The 17,325-nt window shown below is 33.1% G+C and overlaps 3 protein-coding genes across 4 annotated transcripts; all 3 read right to left on the reverse strand.

The window, feature by feature from the left end:
- Nucleotides 1–3,102: 3,102 nt before the first annotated feature.
- On the reverse strand, nucleotides 3,103–5,536 carry LOC105769830 (elongation factor 1-beta 2). The gene is made up of 6 exons (XM_012590727.2): nucleotides 5,334–5,536; nucleotides 5,084–5,200; nucleotides 4,864–4,933; nucleotides 4,059–4,167; nucleotides 3,831–3,944; nucleotides 3,103–3,567 (listed from the first exon to the last, which is right to left on the reverse strand). Exons 1-6 carry the CDS (start codon nucleotides 5,417–5,419, stop codon nucleotides 3,404–3,406), a joined length of 660 nt encoding a protein of 219 aa, XP_012446181.1. The 5' UTR covers nucleotides 5,420–5,536; the 3' UTR covers nucleotides 3,103–3,403.
- An 827-nt stretch (nucleotides 5,537–6,363) lies between these two features.
- LOC105768033 (beta-glucosidase 11) lies at nucleotides 6,364–10,368 on the reverse strand. Of its 2 annotated transcripts, none has more exons than XM_012587728.2 (13): nucleotides 10,063–10,368; nucleotides 9,891–9,957; nucleotides 9,442–9,497; nucleotides 9,060–9,135; nucleotides 8,889–8,960; nucleotides 8,701–8,788; nucleotides 8,347–8,602; nucleotides 8,138–8,268; nucleotides 7,808–8,028; nucleotides 7,665–7,693; nucleotides 7,478–7,565; nucleotides 7,292–7,382; nucleotides 6,364–6,821 (listed from the first exon to the last, which is right to left on the reverse strand). In XM_012587728.2, exons 1-13 carry the CDS (start codon nucleotides 10,213–10,215, stop codon nucleotides 6,581–6,583), a joined length of 1,569 nt encoding a protein of 522 aa, XP_012443182.1. In that variant the 5' UTR covers nucleotides 10,216–10,368; the 3' UTR covers nucleotides 6,364–6,580. The 2 variants fall into 2 exon arrangements, with proteins under 2 accessions (XP_012443182.1, XP_012443183.1); XM_012587729.2 differs by having other exon boundaries at nucleotides 8,138–8,253; nucleotides 10,063–10,365.
- Nucleotides 10,369–10,731: 363 nt separating this feature from the next.
- On the reverse strand, nucleotides 10,732–13,577 carry LOC105768035 (probable serine/threonine-protein kinase PBL2). Its single transcript, XM_012587739.2, has 6 exons — nucleotides 13,295–13,577; nucleotides 12,681–12,949; nucleotides 12,441–12,576; nucleotides 12,100–12,236; nucleotides 11,861–11,984; nucleotides 10,732–11,353 (listed from the first exon to the last, which is right to left on the reverse strand). Exons 1-6 carry the CDS (start codon nucleotides 13,353–13,355, stop codon nucleotides 10,932–10,934), a joined length of 1,149 nt encoding a protein of 382 aa, XP_012443193.1. The 5' UTR covers nucleotides 13,356–13,577; the 3' UTR covers nucleotides 10,732–10,931.
- Nucleotides 13,578–17,325: the final 3,748 nt, after the last annotated feature.

Genomic DNA, 17,325 nt, shown 5'->3' on the forward strand with positions numbered 1-17,325 from the left:
ATCTGTCTGATGTTGATTAGAATCAGGTGTTTTAACCTTACTGTATTACTTCTATTTGACTTTAATTAGAATATGGTTTTACAAACCTATAAATAGACATAGTCGTCTCTCTTTTTGTATTATTCGAATTCGACATAATAAATTATCTTCTCCTTTGCTCGTGGTTTTTTTCCCGAAAGGGTTTTCACGTAAAATTTTTTATGTTATTCTTCGGTCTATTTTTTTACAAATTGGTAGCAAAACTTCCGGGTTGTTCATCTCAATCACGGTAATGGCGTCTTTGAAGTATGAAATTCTGCTGTTGGATTGCAACAGTAGATTCGCGTTGTGGCAGATAAAGATGTAGGCAGTTTTTGCGCAGATTCGTGTTTCCCTTCACTTTTAGTTTTTGAAGTATGAAATCAAAATACGATTTAGGGGACAGGTGACGTCAAAAAAGTTTTGAGGAGCTAGAATTAAATTATATATTTTAAAGATAGTAAAAATATAATTTTGCTACTTTTATAATCCATATTTTTATAATTTTTAGAGAATTAAATTAAATTTTTATTATATTTTAAAATCTAAAATATAATTTTATTATTAATTTAAAATTTTATAAAGTAATTAAATTAAAGGCTGGACTTTCATTAAATTTAAGTCAAAATAATGATATGGAAATCTTACATTACTTTGTATATATAGAATATAGTCGGTTTGAACATTCTTATTTCACCTGAAAGTCGGGTTAACCAAACCTTTCTTCAAATTCAACATCACTTAGGATTTATCTTGTTTTAAAACTCTATATATACGCATAATGCACTCGGTCTTTCCTTTTGTCCTCTTCATAGTATCATCATGAAGAAATGGAGTTTGAGTCTGGCGATTGGAGTGAGATGTGCGGTGATAGTGATATTAAGAGCGCTGTGATGGTGCCTGCCGGATCTTCTTTCTTAGATTTCTTGGGCGGCTAGTACTTGAACACCTAGGAAACGAAAACCCTTCCAGATTCAAGAAATAGGGTTTTTTGTACATACTGCAGCAAAGGGTTCAAATCGAACAAGGCCTTGGCCGGCCATCTTCGAATCCATAGCCAGCATCCTCCCATGTCAAAAACTGAAGGGAAACACTTTCAAGAAGGCGATGACGACGACAGTTTCTTCGGGTGTTTTGATTGCGATGCAAGTTTCTCATCAATGAAGTTGTTGTGCCAGCATATGAGACTCCACCGTGACACCGATTCCAATGGTGTTCACTAGCCTGCAATGCCTCAAGAAAGCAATTCTTTAAGTGAAGCTGCGACCACTTTCAAACAAGGGACAGGGAGTACGGTCTCTCCAAGGGATGATCACCACAACATAGATTTGCTAAAAGACTTTAATGGCAACTGGTCTCGAACCGAGAAAAGAGGGTCGAAGAGAACTGCAAGTGAGCACGATATAATTTACAATGCCGAGCCCTTCAAGGTCTATTACGGACGGATGAAGACTGAAGAGACCTCAATGGAATCTGAATGGGGAGCCGCTGATAATGAAAGTACAGTGGAGCTATCAGGCAATCGTGTTAAAACTTGCAATAGCTCTAACAAGTCCAAGTCCTGCCATGGAAGAAGGAGAAGGTCAATGAAGAAGACTAAGGCGGTGAAAAGTGTGCACCGATGTGAGATATGCGATAAGACATACGAAACGGGTCAGGCACTTGGCGGCCACAAAAGCTATCATCGGGTGAAGGATCCATTGAAGCAGCGAAAAACCGAACAACAATCGTGCGGTGAAGTTAAGATGGTGACCAGAATGGTATTGCCAGGGTTACCGCCCGAAGAAGCTGATAAAAATCCTTCTAAGAGGATGCTAGATTTTGATTTTAATATCTCGTATGAAGAATAAATTGTTACTGTTTTGAACTCATCTTCTACATTTAAACATCTGGTTAAGGTTTTACTCAATTTGTATGGATTAGTATAAGTAAATTAAATTATATATGTTTTATGGCGTTCATAATATAATAATCCTCTACCCATTTTACAGGTGCCTAATTATAAGTTTCTTCATTAAAACCCGCTGCCAGGTTATCTAAAACAATTGACTTGCGTTGCCTTCTAATTGTTTAATTCTCATATTGATAGTTTAAATAATTCACAGTTTTATGTTACATGTTAAAATTTTTCCGGTTAATTGAATTTAAATTTGTTCACATTCTTAAATTAATTACATAATAACAAGTTTTATTTAATAAAAATATTCATCTTAATATTTTAATAATTCTGAGTAACAAATTTGTATTTGAATGTGTAATGATACATACATATAACAAAGACTTAGGAACTAATTTAAATGCTTAATTACCTTCTATACACTGACCCAAGATTTCTTTAGATTGTATATATTACCAAAAGCATCATCAAAATATTTTTATATTCAAATAAAATTGATAAGATTAATGTAGATTTGATCATGGATCAGGTTGAGTCAAGTTAATACAATATTTTAGACCTATTTTTAGATATATCCTCCTCAGTTTGAAAAATAAGCTTAAAATTCTATTCAAACCCGACCAAAATTAAAAACACTAAACCTAAATCGACTCGATTAGCCTATATTAATTTTTAAAATTATTTTATATAAAATAAATTTAAAAATATAATACATCGAATATACTAAAAACATTAAAATAAATGTTTCTCAATGAATTAAAAATATTTATACTTAAATAACACTAAGATAATTGCAACATAACAAACAAATGCCTCTAAAATATTAACAAAATTAACAATAAAATAAAAGTCATATAATATCCAAACAATAATAATAGAGTCAAATGACAACAAAACAACAACAATAAAAAAAATTTAAACCGATTCAGACCGAACAAAACCACAAAATCCTACTCAAAGCTTGATCCATTAAAAAAAAACCTCTATTTTTTTGTCCAAATTCATTTTAGGATCATTCCCACCGAAACCTTCAAGTCCCATTAGTGCAAATACAACGGTTTAGGGTCGGTAGCAGTTGCAACCACTTACCGACTAATACTTTCGCCACTGTAGTCATTACATGTTTCCTGAAATATTTTTCTTATTAATGAACTATCAATCACCACAAGCGTGATCCATACTGATAATTAAGTTGCTAAAACTTGCATCAAATCATTTAATATAACATTCAAAACAGTCATGACTTCCATTTCCGCTTATGCAATCTGCAATGTCACTAAAACTACTTTGGGCAAGCTTTAACTAAATCAAAACATAGAACATCATTAAATACTTGAAAATCCTTTTCATCTATGCTCACCATAGAGCAGAAGCACTAGCAAAGCACAGTTCAAGCAAAAATATATATATTCGAGGGGAAAGCAAGGGGCAAAAGGTGATAACATGGCCAATGGCACTCTCAACAGCTGTGGAAAAAAACTGTGTCCTCTAAATCTTGTTGAATGCAACAATGTCACAGCTTTGAATGTATTCGTTGCGTGGCTCTGTCGTGAGGCACTCCTCTATAAGGGTATCAACTGAAACAAGATCATCCACTATGGTAAGCATGATCTGTAGCTTCTTGATGCCATAACCAACAGCAACCAGCTTTGCTGCAAATATTGAATTAAAAACATATATAATCATTAGGATAGGCACTGTATACAACATGTGCACCAACTACGCTACTTGGACTCTTCATTTTCTATAAAATACCCAAGTCTTGTACATATACAGACATGAATGTAAAGATATAAATATACTTGTGCCGGACATATACATGTATCCAAAACTTGCCTTTCGAGCCCAAGTAACATAGGTGCAAATTGTTTTTGACACATATCTAAGATTAAAAGAAAGTAAAACCAAACCATACATGCTCCCCACAAAAGTCCAGGCATCTCAACGGATCGAACAGCTTCTTCCAACTTCTTCATATCAGTCTCATCATCCCATGGTTTAACATCCATGAGAACAGAGGACTTTCCACCTGCAAGAATCAATAATGTCAAAAGACTACAATAATCAAAGCAGCAAAACAATGCATCCTCTGTATGAAACGAAAATGGAAGGGTCAAATTACTTTAATCAACAAACTACTTACTTTCTTTCTTCTTAGCTGACTTCTTTGCAGCTTCCCTCTCCTCTGCAGCTTTCTTATCCTCCTCTGTCTCATCACCGAATAGATCCAAGTCGTCGTCATCATCTGCAGCCTGTCAGCATAAAACAGGTAAAACAATTAACAAAGCAATTGAAACAACAAAACTGATAATCAGAGGAAGAATGCCAGAGGTTATTCTCCCCAGCATTAACATTTTGTTATGAATAAGCTTCAAAGTTACTAGCACTTTTCTAGAGGCAATTGCTTTTCTTTTCTTTGGGTATATTTGAGGAAGCAAAGGGAAAAAGAGAAATCAAATTTTAAAACTTAAACTCGAGGAGAGGAGACAAATCAGGACGAGACCTATATATTTATGAAGTTTCCAATTCATACAATCAAATTACAATTAAAACTAATAGCAAAACAGACTGATTGTCAGAGCTTGTTGAATAGATTACACATGCAGGAATTTCTTTTTCCTCAAAGAAAAAAGAGAGCAAAATTTAGTATGTTTTATTCAAGAGGTGATTTAACTGAGTATTAGGAAAAATCCTACTGCTCATCAACTAAATGTTCAATCTTTCAATAAATACACTATTCAGTTAACTATTTAGTATCTTGCTGATATACTCTGTAGGCTATAATATTTAACCATAGTTTAAAGGTGAAATTTCACTCTACCAAAGTCTTGCATTTGATAACTACAAATTAAACTATGACATTCTCAACCCTCCATTAATAAGAGCCGATCGAGCAAAAACTTAACATAACTATAAAATTGGGTCCAATAAGTCAACTTGAAACACACCTCAGCTTTAGCAGACTCAGCTGGAGCAGCTTTGCCACCAAACCCAACGCCAACAGCTTTGCCAGGGAAGCTAAAAGCAAATTGAAAACAATTATGGGTTTTCTAAGACATAATCTTCAGACTCAATAAATTTTGCAAATACGGATCATGCCAAGCAAAGAAAAACTCTTATCCTAAAACAGGGTATCATGAACACAACAAAATGAATAAGAAACATTACCTGGCGGCAAGTTGAGAAGAAACAGAATTATACCACTGGCTAACATTGGGGAAAGAATCACCAGGGTTCTTCAGAACAGCAGCATAAACTTTTATGTCATCCTTGGTCAGCTTATTCCTGAAATAAAATAAAAGAAAAAGAAAAAAACAAAATTCCCATAAATATTTCATTACTAATACTAAAAAAATTCAAAAAAAAAAAAAAAGGTTGAGTTCGGGGAAAATAGGAAGAAGATAGATAGGGAACTTACCCAGAGATGTAAGATTTTCCAGAGAGGAAGTCATTAAGAGCTTTAAGACCAGACTCGGTGTGGAGATTTGAGAAAGTGACGGCCATTGGGTATTAGAAGAAAGAAAAAAAGTGCGAGAGATGAGGAGATCTGAGCAAAAAGGAAATGAAGCCGGAGAGACGAGTTGAGAACGATAATGAGTGATATATATATGGCGGAGTCACATTGTGAGGCTACTAAAACCCTAGATATCGCAAGTGCAATGGCATATTCCAATTTTAATTAAAAAGATATTTTTAAAATGTTTAAATTAAAGGGATAAAGGAATTTTTAGTCCTCCAACTTGATAATTTTTTCAAATTAGTCCTTGAACTCGACAACTTTTTTCAGTTTTGGTCCACATTCAGATAATAACATAGACAAAAGAAATTCAAGCACCAAGTTGAAAAAGATTATCGAATTCAAAAACTAAATGTTTCATTACCTCTTAATTAAATGTAAAATCATTTTGTTGAGTTAATAATGTGTAGTTGAATTCAAATATTCATATAATATAGAGAAATAGATTTTGGTAAAAAGAGCTCACTTAAAATATCAATCCGACTCAGTCTCTACTATTCAATATTTGGATAGTCTAATTTTTTAAGTTTTACATATATATTTTTTATTTTATGTATTGTACATATTTTATATTAATATAAAAGTAGAGATGTGTATATCTAAATTCATTAAATAATCGAATTATGTATGATATTAATTTTATAAGTAAATCTGAACTATCTTCGTTTGTTTAAATAATTATATTTTAAAATTCAATTAAAATATAAATTAAACTATATATTTTAATTATTTATTATTGTTGTGAGGAATTGATATTCTCAAATATATATATATATATATAATTCTGAACAAAATAATTACTTTTAATACTTTTATTAACATCACTTTAAAAACTTTAGTGTTAAATTAAATATTAAAATCAAATTTAGATATTAAATTTAAGAAAAAAACTCAATTATGAAATTAAACATTCAAACAACACTAGTAACTCTGGATTTAAATGTTTTTTTATGCCTACCTACCATGTTTAGACATGGAAAAGGCAATTTTTTTTATAGATAAAGACACCTTCAGGGATGCATAAAATGGTAGCCTTATGAAGTTGTGTTTTTGTTCACAAAAAAAAGGCAGAACTTACAGAGCCGTAAAGCAAGCATAATACAAAACTAAACAAGAAGCAGGTAATGTAAAGAGATACAAATTACAAATTAATGTGTGAGTTGAGCATCGGAAAAAGATGCATCTTGAAGCTGAATCACTTCACTAAAATCCACGTATTTACCCTTCAAAAACTCAGAATACCATTTAGCAGAAAGCTTAGGGACCCTTCTCAAACCTGGGTCCTCCAGGTCTACATAATATAGACCATAACTTGATTCATAGCCATCCAATAATTCAAATAGATCCATGAAGGACCATGTGAAATATCCTCTCGTATTCGACCCGTTCCTTCATGTGGAAGTTCAAGAATTTCCATCAAATAAGTGGAAAAAAAAAAGAGAGAGAAGAAAAACATTTTTAAAAGGAAATCAAGATATCTATTTGTATAGAAATTGAATCTAGAAATATTTTCTTTTCTTCTTTAAATAGGTTAGGTCAACTTAATCTGACTCAAAGTATAGGAACATGAAATTCTATCCGGACCCAAACCATGTAAAGACATTTCTCAAGCCTGCATGAGTGAACCTGATTTTACACACAAAAATGGATCAATCTCTTCTAAATCTATATTAGTACTAGTAAATTGATAAGGCTCGAGTAAAATGAAATGTCCAGAAAACGAGCTTCTTCTTTTTTTTAACCTTATTTTTGTACAACTGCTAAAGAATATCCTAATTACCGCCAATTTAGCTATGAGGTGTGGGGGAGAATTTTGAAGGTAGAAAAGAAAAACAAATTAGGAACAGAGACATATATACCTTATGGCATCAAGCACACTTCCAATATATGCATTCAAAGACTTCACCCTTGGCCAGTCTTCCAATGAAGAATTCTGTCGAGTCCTTTGACCTAACACATGTTCACATATATACATATACATATATATCATTTAGCCTTAGTAACAATATAAAAGGGAAAAAGATCACCAAAAATGAGAGAGAGACCATTTTCATGGATATAGATAGGAGGGTTTCCATAAGCTTCCTTGACATACTCTAGTAACCCTTTGAGGGCCCAAGGTGTAACAGAAAACTGAGTCAAACAGTAGCAGGTTAGTGATACATTAAAGTAACACACTAACACTACAAACTAAGATCCTTAAAAGCTTTGGTGTAATGGTGTCTAACCCACCTCGAATTTTGATGCATTATGTGGGAAAGCTGCAAGAATGAGAATGTAAGTTCACAACAATTGAAAGATTAAAGCCCATAAAAGGAAAAAGGCTGCCCAGAGTCAAGACATCTACTCTGGATTCATTTTGCAGGATGACATACGAATTAGTTCTATGGCCATATCCGCTGCAGGGTCTCTGTGCTCCATTTCTAAACTGCTAGGCTGGTCCTTAACAGACATCGTGTTGTAAAAGTTAAGCCCAATGAAATCAAATGACCCTTTGACCTGCTTGGATTCAGAACTGGTGAAGGCAGGCAACCTTGAACCAGCATTCTCCTTCATTGACCTAGGATAGTCCCCATATACCAGGGGATGCATAAACCTGAAATATAGAGGGGGAATTGATTACTACAATAAAGTCTGCCAAGAACAATGTAATGGGGGATTTTAAAGATGATCCAAGGCAAATTCTTACTAGAGCTGCATCTTACCAACCAAAATAGAAATCATTGGCCCTTTGAACAGCAATTATATCTTCAGTTGTGTTTGTTAAAGGAACAAACCAATAGTTGAAGAGGTTAAACCCTACAAGTCCATGTTGCTTTTCCTGCATTAATTTTTTCTTTGAAATGATCAACTAAAACTTGATATCTCAAGCAGCCAAGGAAGGAGCTGGGGTTCTTGCTTTTCAGATCCTTACCTGGTGTTTTTTCTTGTATAACTTTGCCACGGCTGCATGTGCTAATAAGATATTATGAGCTGCCAGATATGGCTCGGTTGATGAGTTGCCTTTGGAACAATTGAACGGAGAAGGGGCAGAGCATCGCTGAGGAGGCTCAAATCCAAGGTCATAGCCTCCTAAAACGAACACATTGGCCTCGTTTACGGTAGTCCAATACAAAACCCTATCTCCAAACTCTCTGAAGCATATGTCTGCATATGCTGTAAAATCTTTCCTGTACAAATACATTAAACCTTCTTTTTATTAAAGAAAGATGTATTATGGAAAAGAAAAATATATTCATTAGTTACAACATAACGATGGAAACTTTACACAATTTCCCGATTAAGCCATCCTCCATACTCATCTTCGAGTGTCTGTGGCAGATCGTAATGATGTAACGTAGCATGTGGTTGGATTCCTGCAGGTAGCCAACAAGCCATACATATATCAACAGAAACGAAGTTTGTCCTTTGTTTAAACAAATAACAAACAAATTGGTATTAGACATAAGCTCTAACCATTTTTGATTAGCTCATTAATAAGATTGTTGTAATATTGCAAGCCCTTTACATTGACAGGTCCTCTTCCATCTGAAGAGGAAAAAGAAAAATTAGCGTTTCAGTTGGGGAAAAAGTAAAACATAAATAGCCTTCAAGTGGTTAAAATGGAGCATAGATGACATTTCATACTGGGGATGAGCCTTGACCATGAAATGGAAAATCTGTAGGCTTCCAAGCCTGTATCTACCATGAGTCCAACATCTTCCTGCAAGAGATCGACTTGTAATTAACTTCATCGTTCATCATTTTCTTGTTAATCAAGTCTATCCTGCAGTACCCACTATAGTTGTTCATGGATAGAGGATCTCTACGTGACTTAACAAACTCCAAAACTAATTCAAAAGAAAGAGGAAGGTTTGCGAACTCATGGCTTAACCCAGTTAGTTCATGCAGGCTGATGTGGGATTCAAATCCCAACATTTGCAACTCTTTCCTCTATGATCTCCTTTGTATCAAAAAAGAAAGTGAAAAAGGAAGGTATGCAATAGGATAATTCAATAACCATGTGTACCTTGTACTTGTGATACCCATCACAAGCTATGTCTCCATTGCCTTCGTTAAAATTCCCTGAGGCAATTAATCAGACATAGTTAAGTCTCATATCATCATATAATATCTCAAATTTATCCCCTTAGTTGAATGATGATTGATAAAAGTATCGTTGGTATTTAATAGGTTTGTAATTTGAGTCTTAGTCCATGGAGAATAAAAGGATTTCCTAGATATTCCAAGACCTCGCTGGTTTCAAGCAAGTTCCCCAGGGGGGAAGAAATATTGAGAAAAGTTCCCCCAGCATATGCATATGAGAAATCTGTTTGTGTTTGCTCTATGAGCAACGATTTGAGATTGGAATTGCTTCCCTATAGATACAACCTTCTGAACTATACATACACAGAGAAAGAAAATAAGACATAAACAAAGCAATGTGAAGGAAATTTAGAAAGTAAAAATCATTCAAACCTTCAGCATGGACAAAAGTATCCCATATGCTAGGCGTCCTACCATCTTTATCAGCCGCACCTTCATACTTTTTCATTTGTCATTTGGCAGCACATAGTTCAAGTGCATTAATATTAGTTTAAAAATTTCCATATATATTATAAAATGGAAAACAGAAACAGACAGGCCTCACCTGATAGGCTGAAGTTGATGCACCGAAAACAAAGCCCGGTGGGAAGTCACTTCTGCTATATCCACCACCACCACCCACAGCTGCAAAAACTACAAATTTTAACTGAAAAATGAAGAACAAGTTAAAACCCAGATTTAATTTTGCGGCATCCATGTCTCATGAACTCTAAAAATAATTAATGCAACTCATCAACTAGTATTTTGTTCTTTCAAGTTAGAAGCTGTGGGGTTCTGGATATTGAATGGTTGGAGGGAGTTAGATGTCGGGCTTCTTCAGGTGTACACGTTTGTTCCACGCGTCCAATATCCCTGGATTATATTATTCCCTGCTCCATCACATATTCATCCCATTATTTTGACTCTAGCCTCTAGGTACGATGAAATAAAAATAAGAACCATAGAAAATTTAACAAGTATAAATTTTTTGTCAAATTGATAAAAAATTATAAATGTCGAGGATTATAAAAATTATTTTACCTTTTCCATTTTTAATTTTAATGATAAAATTAAATTGAGAAGCCAAAATTTATAAATAAGAAAATACAAAGATAAGAGTATAAAATTTGAAACCTTTAAAAGAACTCATTTAATATTGTTGATGACCATTTTTGTGGTCAAAATACGTTTATCTGTTTAACCATAAACACAATGGTGAAAATTACAGAGATCATCAAACCAATGGTGAAACTTCATTATTTCTCTTTCAATATCTTTCTACAATATTTGGTACAACAAAAATGGTTCATGTACATAGGGATTTTGATGTTACAATAATTATCACGTATTCAACACCTGTCTGACAAACTTGAGATATAATAAGTGAATTCGTCCGAGATAAAAAGAAGAAAGAAAAAAAGAAAACAAAATTTCTCAACGTGAATTTGCAGTTGGAACTCTTGCCTTGTGAGGGCTATTCACATGCTTAATCCCTTGAGAATGCAGCCTTGCTGGTGACTGTTGAGGTGGTGTTCTTGGTGTATCCATTGTTGTATGGATTCGTTCTAACGAAACCCGAACATCGGCCATGGAAGGCCTGTTCTTCGGATCCGTATGTAAGCACTGCAATGCGAGAGCAGCCGCTGCTTGTGCTCCTTTCTTAGAGTACTGTCCCCCCAACCTTGTATCCATAATCCTTAGCATTTTCCTATTGTCACCTAGAAAGGGTTTTGCCCACTCCACCAGAGTTTCTTCCGACAAACCAGCTCGGTCATCATCCATTACCCGTCGTCCCGAAAGTAATTCTAATAGTACAACACCGAAGCTGTACACGTCACTCTTTGGGGTCAGACGACCTGCAATGTTTAAACTAGTCCGTTAGTTGGATCGATACCCCTAAGTCGAAAACCAAATGCTAAGAAAACAAGTTTGAGAAAACAAAGATGATATCAATGATTATATCAATGCACCAAGATGGTAATGTTTCCCAATATCATCTCTTTCATGATCTTTATATCTTCCAACCCGAAATCGTTTTTGTGTCGAATATAGCTATAGTTGCCTGTATTGCAGACTGCAGTTAGTTTCACCTCTCAAAGTTTCTCTTTTAATTTAATTCCCCAAACAGTGAAAAAAAACGGTAGCTGGTATGATCATGTGTATTAAACGTTTCAAGTTCAATAACTCCTACCCTCTGGAAAAAACGTAGGAAGAAGCAGAAAAATATATAGCCACGTAGGCCAAAAAGCATGCTGTTTGTTGGAATCTAGGCGTCCCAACTCACTGCTAAATGTGACCCGTTTCCCGAACTTATTCGTAAAAGAGGATTCAAGAGTAGTATTCAAAAGAAAGATGATGGACACCTGTTGCTACATATTCAGGGGCTGCATAACCTTGAGTGCCTACAACTCTGGTTGAGACATGGGTGTTATCGCCAGTTGGACCATCTCTTGCCAAGCCGAAATCTGAAAGCTTTGCATTGTAGTCCTACATGAATTTATACAGCAGCAGCATTAGTCATTCAATTAAACGTTTGATCAATAAAAAGATCTCAGCTATACAAGTCAATCACAAGTCAGAACTTTCCCAGGCATCAGCATACCGAATCGAGAAGAATGTTGGAAGCCTTTAAATCACGGTAGATCACATTAGCATTTAAACTATGTAAAAAGGACAATCCCCGTGCGACACCCCTAGCAATGTGCATCCGCGTAGCCCAGGAAATCGGTTGAACACTTTCTGAAAGAAGAAAAACATTAATGGTTAGCCAAACCGTAACACTATAGCGGCCCTGAACAAGGCTTCCACGGATGGGAGCCAACCGTGTCCATACTGTTTAACTCCGTACTTTTATGCGGCAATGCCGCAATGGAACAGACTATAGGGTTTAAGATAGATAAATGGAAAAAAATGAGCAAAATCTGTAGAAAATGAGATGCTTACTTCTAAATAAATGATTCTCCAAACTTCCCTTTGGCATAAACTCATAAACCAAAAGCCTATTCTCATCCTCTGCACAATAGCCAATTAGCTTCACAAGATTTTCATGGTGAAGCTGACCCAAATAGTTAACTTCTGCCTACAAGGTTTATCAGAGAGGAAATCAGGTACACATATGAAGTTGAAAAGAAAACAAAATCAAACGAAGAAGAGGAAATAAAACTTGTAAACTGGAGTACATACAAGCCATTCCTTGTGGCCTTGAAAGCTTTCTGCCGCAAGTCTTTTGATGGCTACAACAATTCCAGTTCCGGGCTTGGTAGGAGCCAAAGTGTTCTCATCAAGCCAACCTTTGAAAACGCATCCGAATCCTCCCTCTCCGAGAAGAGTCTCCGACCGGAAGTTTTTGGCGGCAGTTTTAAGATCAGAATAGCTAAAAGCTTTGAGATTGCTAGAAACAGATGTATCAACATTGAGATTGCTGGAAACTGGTGTATGAGTCTTTGAACCACCTAAAATAACAAATAGCAGAAGCTATAAATGTGTTGCCCTCTAAACCATATATGAAAGCTGCACTTTATTGTTGATGAATATGTGAATTAGGCTCAGAATTTATCGTCTTTAGTTGCTTAAAACACACAGCTACTGGACCCCTTTGTAAGATTCAGATCAAATACATAGAACTGAGGATTCCATCAAGAAATTGAATGGGGATTAATCCATTATAAACCAAGTGAATTTTGCAAGATCTTTGCTGGGGGCAACACATAAAGAACCCAAGCTACACAATCCATGATGTATACGTGTGAAAATCTTAATTTTAGACAAAGAAAAGAAGAGGAATTGAATGAACAGACCTGAAAAGTTAGTGGAAGAAGCATGACCGCACTTAGCAGGTTTAGGCCAACAAATTCCCATGGGAGTGGATGAGATAACAAGAAGAAAGAAATGGTCAAATCATGAGGAAGGTAATTAAGTTGTATTTCTCAACGAAAATGATGAACCATTTAAAGGGTCGAAGAAAAAAATATGGTAAGAGAAGAAAATAAGCCAAAAGTCCAATTTCCCATTGAAAGAGAGGCATCTGAATGAACAAGTAGTCAATGGAAGATGGTGACCCAAACCAAACCAAAGCCTAGGCTGAACTGGATGTAAAATATCTACGCTGTTTTCATATTAAATAAAATTTATTATGGAAACCCATTGCTGAATTTTGTACCTCACATAATAAGCGATGATATTTTGACTATTGACTTTAAACTAACTCCATGTGCCCTACCGTGTTGAATAGGTAAAAGTGCGCTTTTTTACCTAAATAATATAAAAAATAAAATTAATAATTGATATGGCCCAAGAGATTATTTATCAAAATGGTATAGTTTTACTCGTGCAGTTTGTTAAATCGGCGACACTGAACTGAAATGTAATGATCTAAAGTATTCAAGGATTTGATATGCAAAATTTTATCTTGAGTGGCTGCTGGAAAAAAAAAGTGGAAGGAGCTGGCGGTAGAAGTGTGCATGAGCCAGGCCAAGTCGGGCTCAACTAAAAATTTAGGCCCGTTTGCTAGGCCCGGGCTCGGGGCCTAAAATTTTGCCCAAGCCCGACTCGAATAAAAATGTTAAAATCCAGCCCGACCCGGCCTGCCCATATTTATTTTTATATTTTTTATATAATTTTAAAATATATATAATACATCAAAAATACTAAAAACATCAAAATAAATATTTCCCAACAAATTAAAAATAATTTTTTAAAAATATGTATACTTAAATAACACTAAGATAGATGCAACTTAACAAGCAAATGTCTCTAAAATAATAACAAAATTAACAAATGTCTTTAAAATAATAACAAAATTAACAATAAAATAAATTTTATACAATATCTAAACAATAACAACAAAATAGTAGCAACATAATAGTAAAATAATGACAAAATATATTTAAAAAAACATATTTTTTTGTCCTTTAGTGAATTCGGCAGGGCCCGGGCCAAAAATGCCTTACCCGAGGCCCGACCCGTTTTTTAAATAGACCTTATTTTTTTGTTCAAGCCCATTTTTCGAGCCTATATTTTTGTCCAAACCCTCCCACATTTCGGGCAGGCCTTCGGGTCGAGCCGGGTGGCTAGTTGGCGGCACCAAACCTTAAATGGCTAATTCCCTTGTAAACCCTTCTTATTTATTTTTTTTCTTTTTATTCTCCTTCAATTCACTACATTGTATTTAAACAAATCTTTAACCTATTTTTGTAGTTAAATAAACCCTTAACTTATGATTTTTACTCATAAAATCCATTTATTTTAATATTAAAGTAAATATATTTTACCAATATTAAAAGGGTTTTTAATATATTAACCCTGCTAGACTGTATGTTATTGAACCTCTTTTGCATTGCAAAATTTGTTTGATTATTTTCAATGCTTAAGAATCAATGAAAACATAGATGGAAGGCTAATATACTAAAAAGTGCTTAAACTATTATACTTTGTTTAAACAAGCTTTTATACTATTTTTGTAGTTAAATAGTCCTCAAACTATGGATTTTACCCATAAAAGTCCTCAATTTTAATATTAAAGTAAAACTATTTTTAAAAAATATAAACTAATTCGCATTTTATGTTGGTGTGAATTTAATAAAATAGTTAAAAATAAAAATTTTAAAATTTCTTGAGAGTGCTTATATACATGACATTCTTAACTACTCTTTTGAAATTTTTATTTTTTTAGATTTTATGTTGATGTTAAAGTATATATAATTTTATTGCATCAACAAGAAATTAAGATAAGAGTTTGAAATTCAAAATATATTTACTTTAATATTAAAATAAAGGGCTTTTATGAGTACAAATCATAGGTTTAGAGCTTATTTAACTAAAAGAATAGATTGAGGGCTTGTTTAAACACAATGTAGTGAGTTGAAGGAAATAAAAATATATATAATGAGGGTTTACAAGGTAATTAGCCACATTTAAAGTTTGGTGCTGCCAGCATCCTTTCACTTTTTTTTTTTCTAATAGCCACTCAAAATGAAAAAGTTGCATATTAGATCCCTAAATACTTTAAATCATACATTTCAGTTCGATACTGCCAATTTGATAGGCAATACCAGTAAAACCATACAATATTGGTAAATAATCTCATGGGCATACCATTTCAATTATTAATTTTATTTTTTTGTATTATTTAGATAAAAAAGCCGTAAAAGTGTCATTAGAACAATTTTATTACAACTAGGATTACATAAATTAATAAATTAATTATCATAAATTAAATTTAAGAACAAAATATTTTTTTGTTAATATTTTTTATTATAGAGATATATATAACATATCACGTATCATTGTTTGATAACTATATTAATTTTAACGGTACAACCCATTAAAATTTTAACATAAAAGGTAAAATATAATTTATGTAATAATATATTCCTTTTAATGAAAAGGTCAAATGCAAATATAAGGTAGTTTTACCCTTTTGAATACGAAACTGTTGACCCTTTCCTTTCTAATTCTTGTTTGCTCTAAAAACAACAGTATTTGATTCATTCTAACAAACGTCTACGTCAGATGATAGATTCAGTGGATAAAGTAAGATAGGCATCATATCTTATAATGTTTTATACAACATACGTATAGTCCGTAGCAAGCCTGGCGGCTATTTGTTTTATTTGATTTTGGGTTTAGTTATTTTGTAAAAACACCTTCTTCTTTTTGTATTTTTAATGTTGTTTCATAGAAAAATATTTGATTAGCGAAAACAACAATTTTCTAAAGAACATATATGTTCTACTTTTCTCTAAAGTCAATAAATCATCCGAAATAAATTAAAATAGAAATCCCACCTTGAGGGTATATTTATTTTCTAAAAAATAATTTATCGAAAATATTTTTATATTATTTTATGAAAAAACCTTATTTAAGTCCATTCTTTTTAAATCCAATTCCCTTTCTGAAAAGGGTAAATTTTTTAAAAATCTCTCTTGATTTTTATATAAAATTTAATTTAATCAAACACAAGTTATTAATAACAAATTTTAGTTTCTATTTTTGAAATATTAAAATATTGATTTTCTTGTATTATAATTTTAATATTATTAAGCAAATTTATTTATTATTTTGAAAAAATACTTAATGTTACAATTTTGTTTTAATAATAAAATTTTAACATTAATATTAAATTTTAATTTTAAATGATTTTTAATATTGTATTAAAAATTCTATTAATATTTTAATAATAAATATATATTACAATTAATGAATATTTACTAATAAATTATTTTAATAATATAAATGAGTCTCTGTCACTTTAAAAAGAAAATATTTGTTTAAATTATTCTTAACATTATTTATCGTTTCCAACTACAATGAGTTCTTCTAGCTCTAATATATTACTATCCACTTCCATATATATATATATAATTCCAAATTAAGTTTTACTTAATCAAATGCTTCTATAATATTTCGCAATAAATATAATTTATAATGTATTTGTTTTACTGAAAATAATTTTTAAAAATAAGTTCAAAAAGAGGCTCCGGCTCAGTTGATGATATTGTTAATAAAGATAGGATTGGGATCGAAAATGAATGATTTTGAAAGGCAAGGGCTGAGACCGGAAATTCGTTGGTTTGGTTCCGAAGAACTCAGTTTTAAGCAGAGGGCTTGGATATTCTGATGATTATTTTCCCTGCGAAGGGTGAGAAGCACTTACCTCTGCTACTGATGCGAAAACGGCGTTTGAACGGATTGAGGGAGACGAACAGAGGCTGTTTTTGCTTTCTCTTTAGGTTTTCTGCTTTTGTTTGAATTAGGGTTTATTTTGTTTTTTCGGGTGCACCGTTTGGTGGCCCATTTGTTGGTGAATAGCTGGCTTTGCTGATTCTTG

Source organism: Gossypium raimondii, chromosome 5, assembly GCF_025698545.1.
Source record: "Gossypium raimondii isolate GPD5lz chromosome 5, ASM2569854v1, whole genome shotgun sequence".
Taxonomy (NCBI): domain Eukaryota; kingdom Viridiplantae; phylum Streptophyta; class Magnoliopsida; order Malvales; family Malvaceae; genus Gossypium; species Gossypium raimondii.

Excerpts from the sequence above, each read along its gene's own strand:
- LOC105769830 (XM_012590727.2), bottom strand. The coding sequence starts at position 5,419 with ATGGCCGTCACTTTCTCAAATCTCCACACCGAGTCTGGTCTTAAAGCT. Across the intron at positions 4,168-4,863 it reads CTGAGTCTGCTAAAGCTGAG|GCTGCAGATGATGACGACGA; the intron begins GTGTGTTTCAAG and ends TTATGCTGACAG. Across the intron at positions 3,945-4,058 it reads GTCAGCTAAGAAGAAAGAAA|GTGGAAAGTCCTCTGTTCTC; the intron begins GTAAGTAGTTTG and ends TGATTCTTGCAG.
- LOC105768035 (XM_012587739.2), bottom strand. The coding sequence starts at position 13,355 with ATGGGAATTTGTTGGCCTAAACCTGCTAAGTGCGGTCATGCTTCTTCC. Across the intron at positions 12,237-12,440 it reads GGAGAATCATTTATTTAGAA|AAAGTGTTCAACCGATTTCC; the intron begins GTAAGCATCTCA and ends TTCTTCTTTCAG. Across the intron at positions 11,354-11,860 it reads CCCTGAATATGTAGCAACAG|GTCGTCTGACCCCAAAGAGT; the intron begins GTGTCCATCATC and ends TAAACATTGCAG.
- LOC105768033 (XM_012587728.2), bottom strand. The coding sequence starts at position 10,215 with ATGGATGCCGCAAAATTAAATCTGGGTTTTAACTTGTTCTTCATTTTT. Across the intron at positions 8,789-8,888 it reads TAATGAGCTAATCAAAAATG|GAATCCAACCACATGCTACG; the intron begins GTTAGAGCTTAT and ends GGCTACCTGCAG. Across the intron at positions 8,029-8,137 it reads AATGATTTCTATTTTGGTTG|GTTTATGCATCCCCTGGTAT; the intron begins GTAAGATGCAGC and ends TCTATATTTCAG.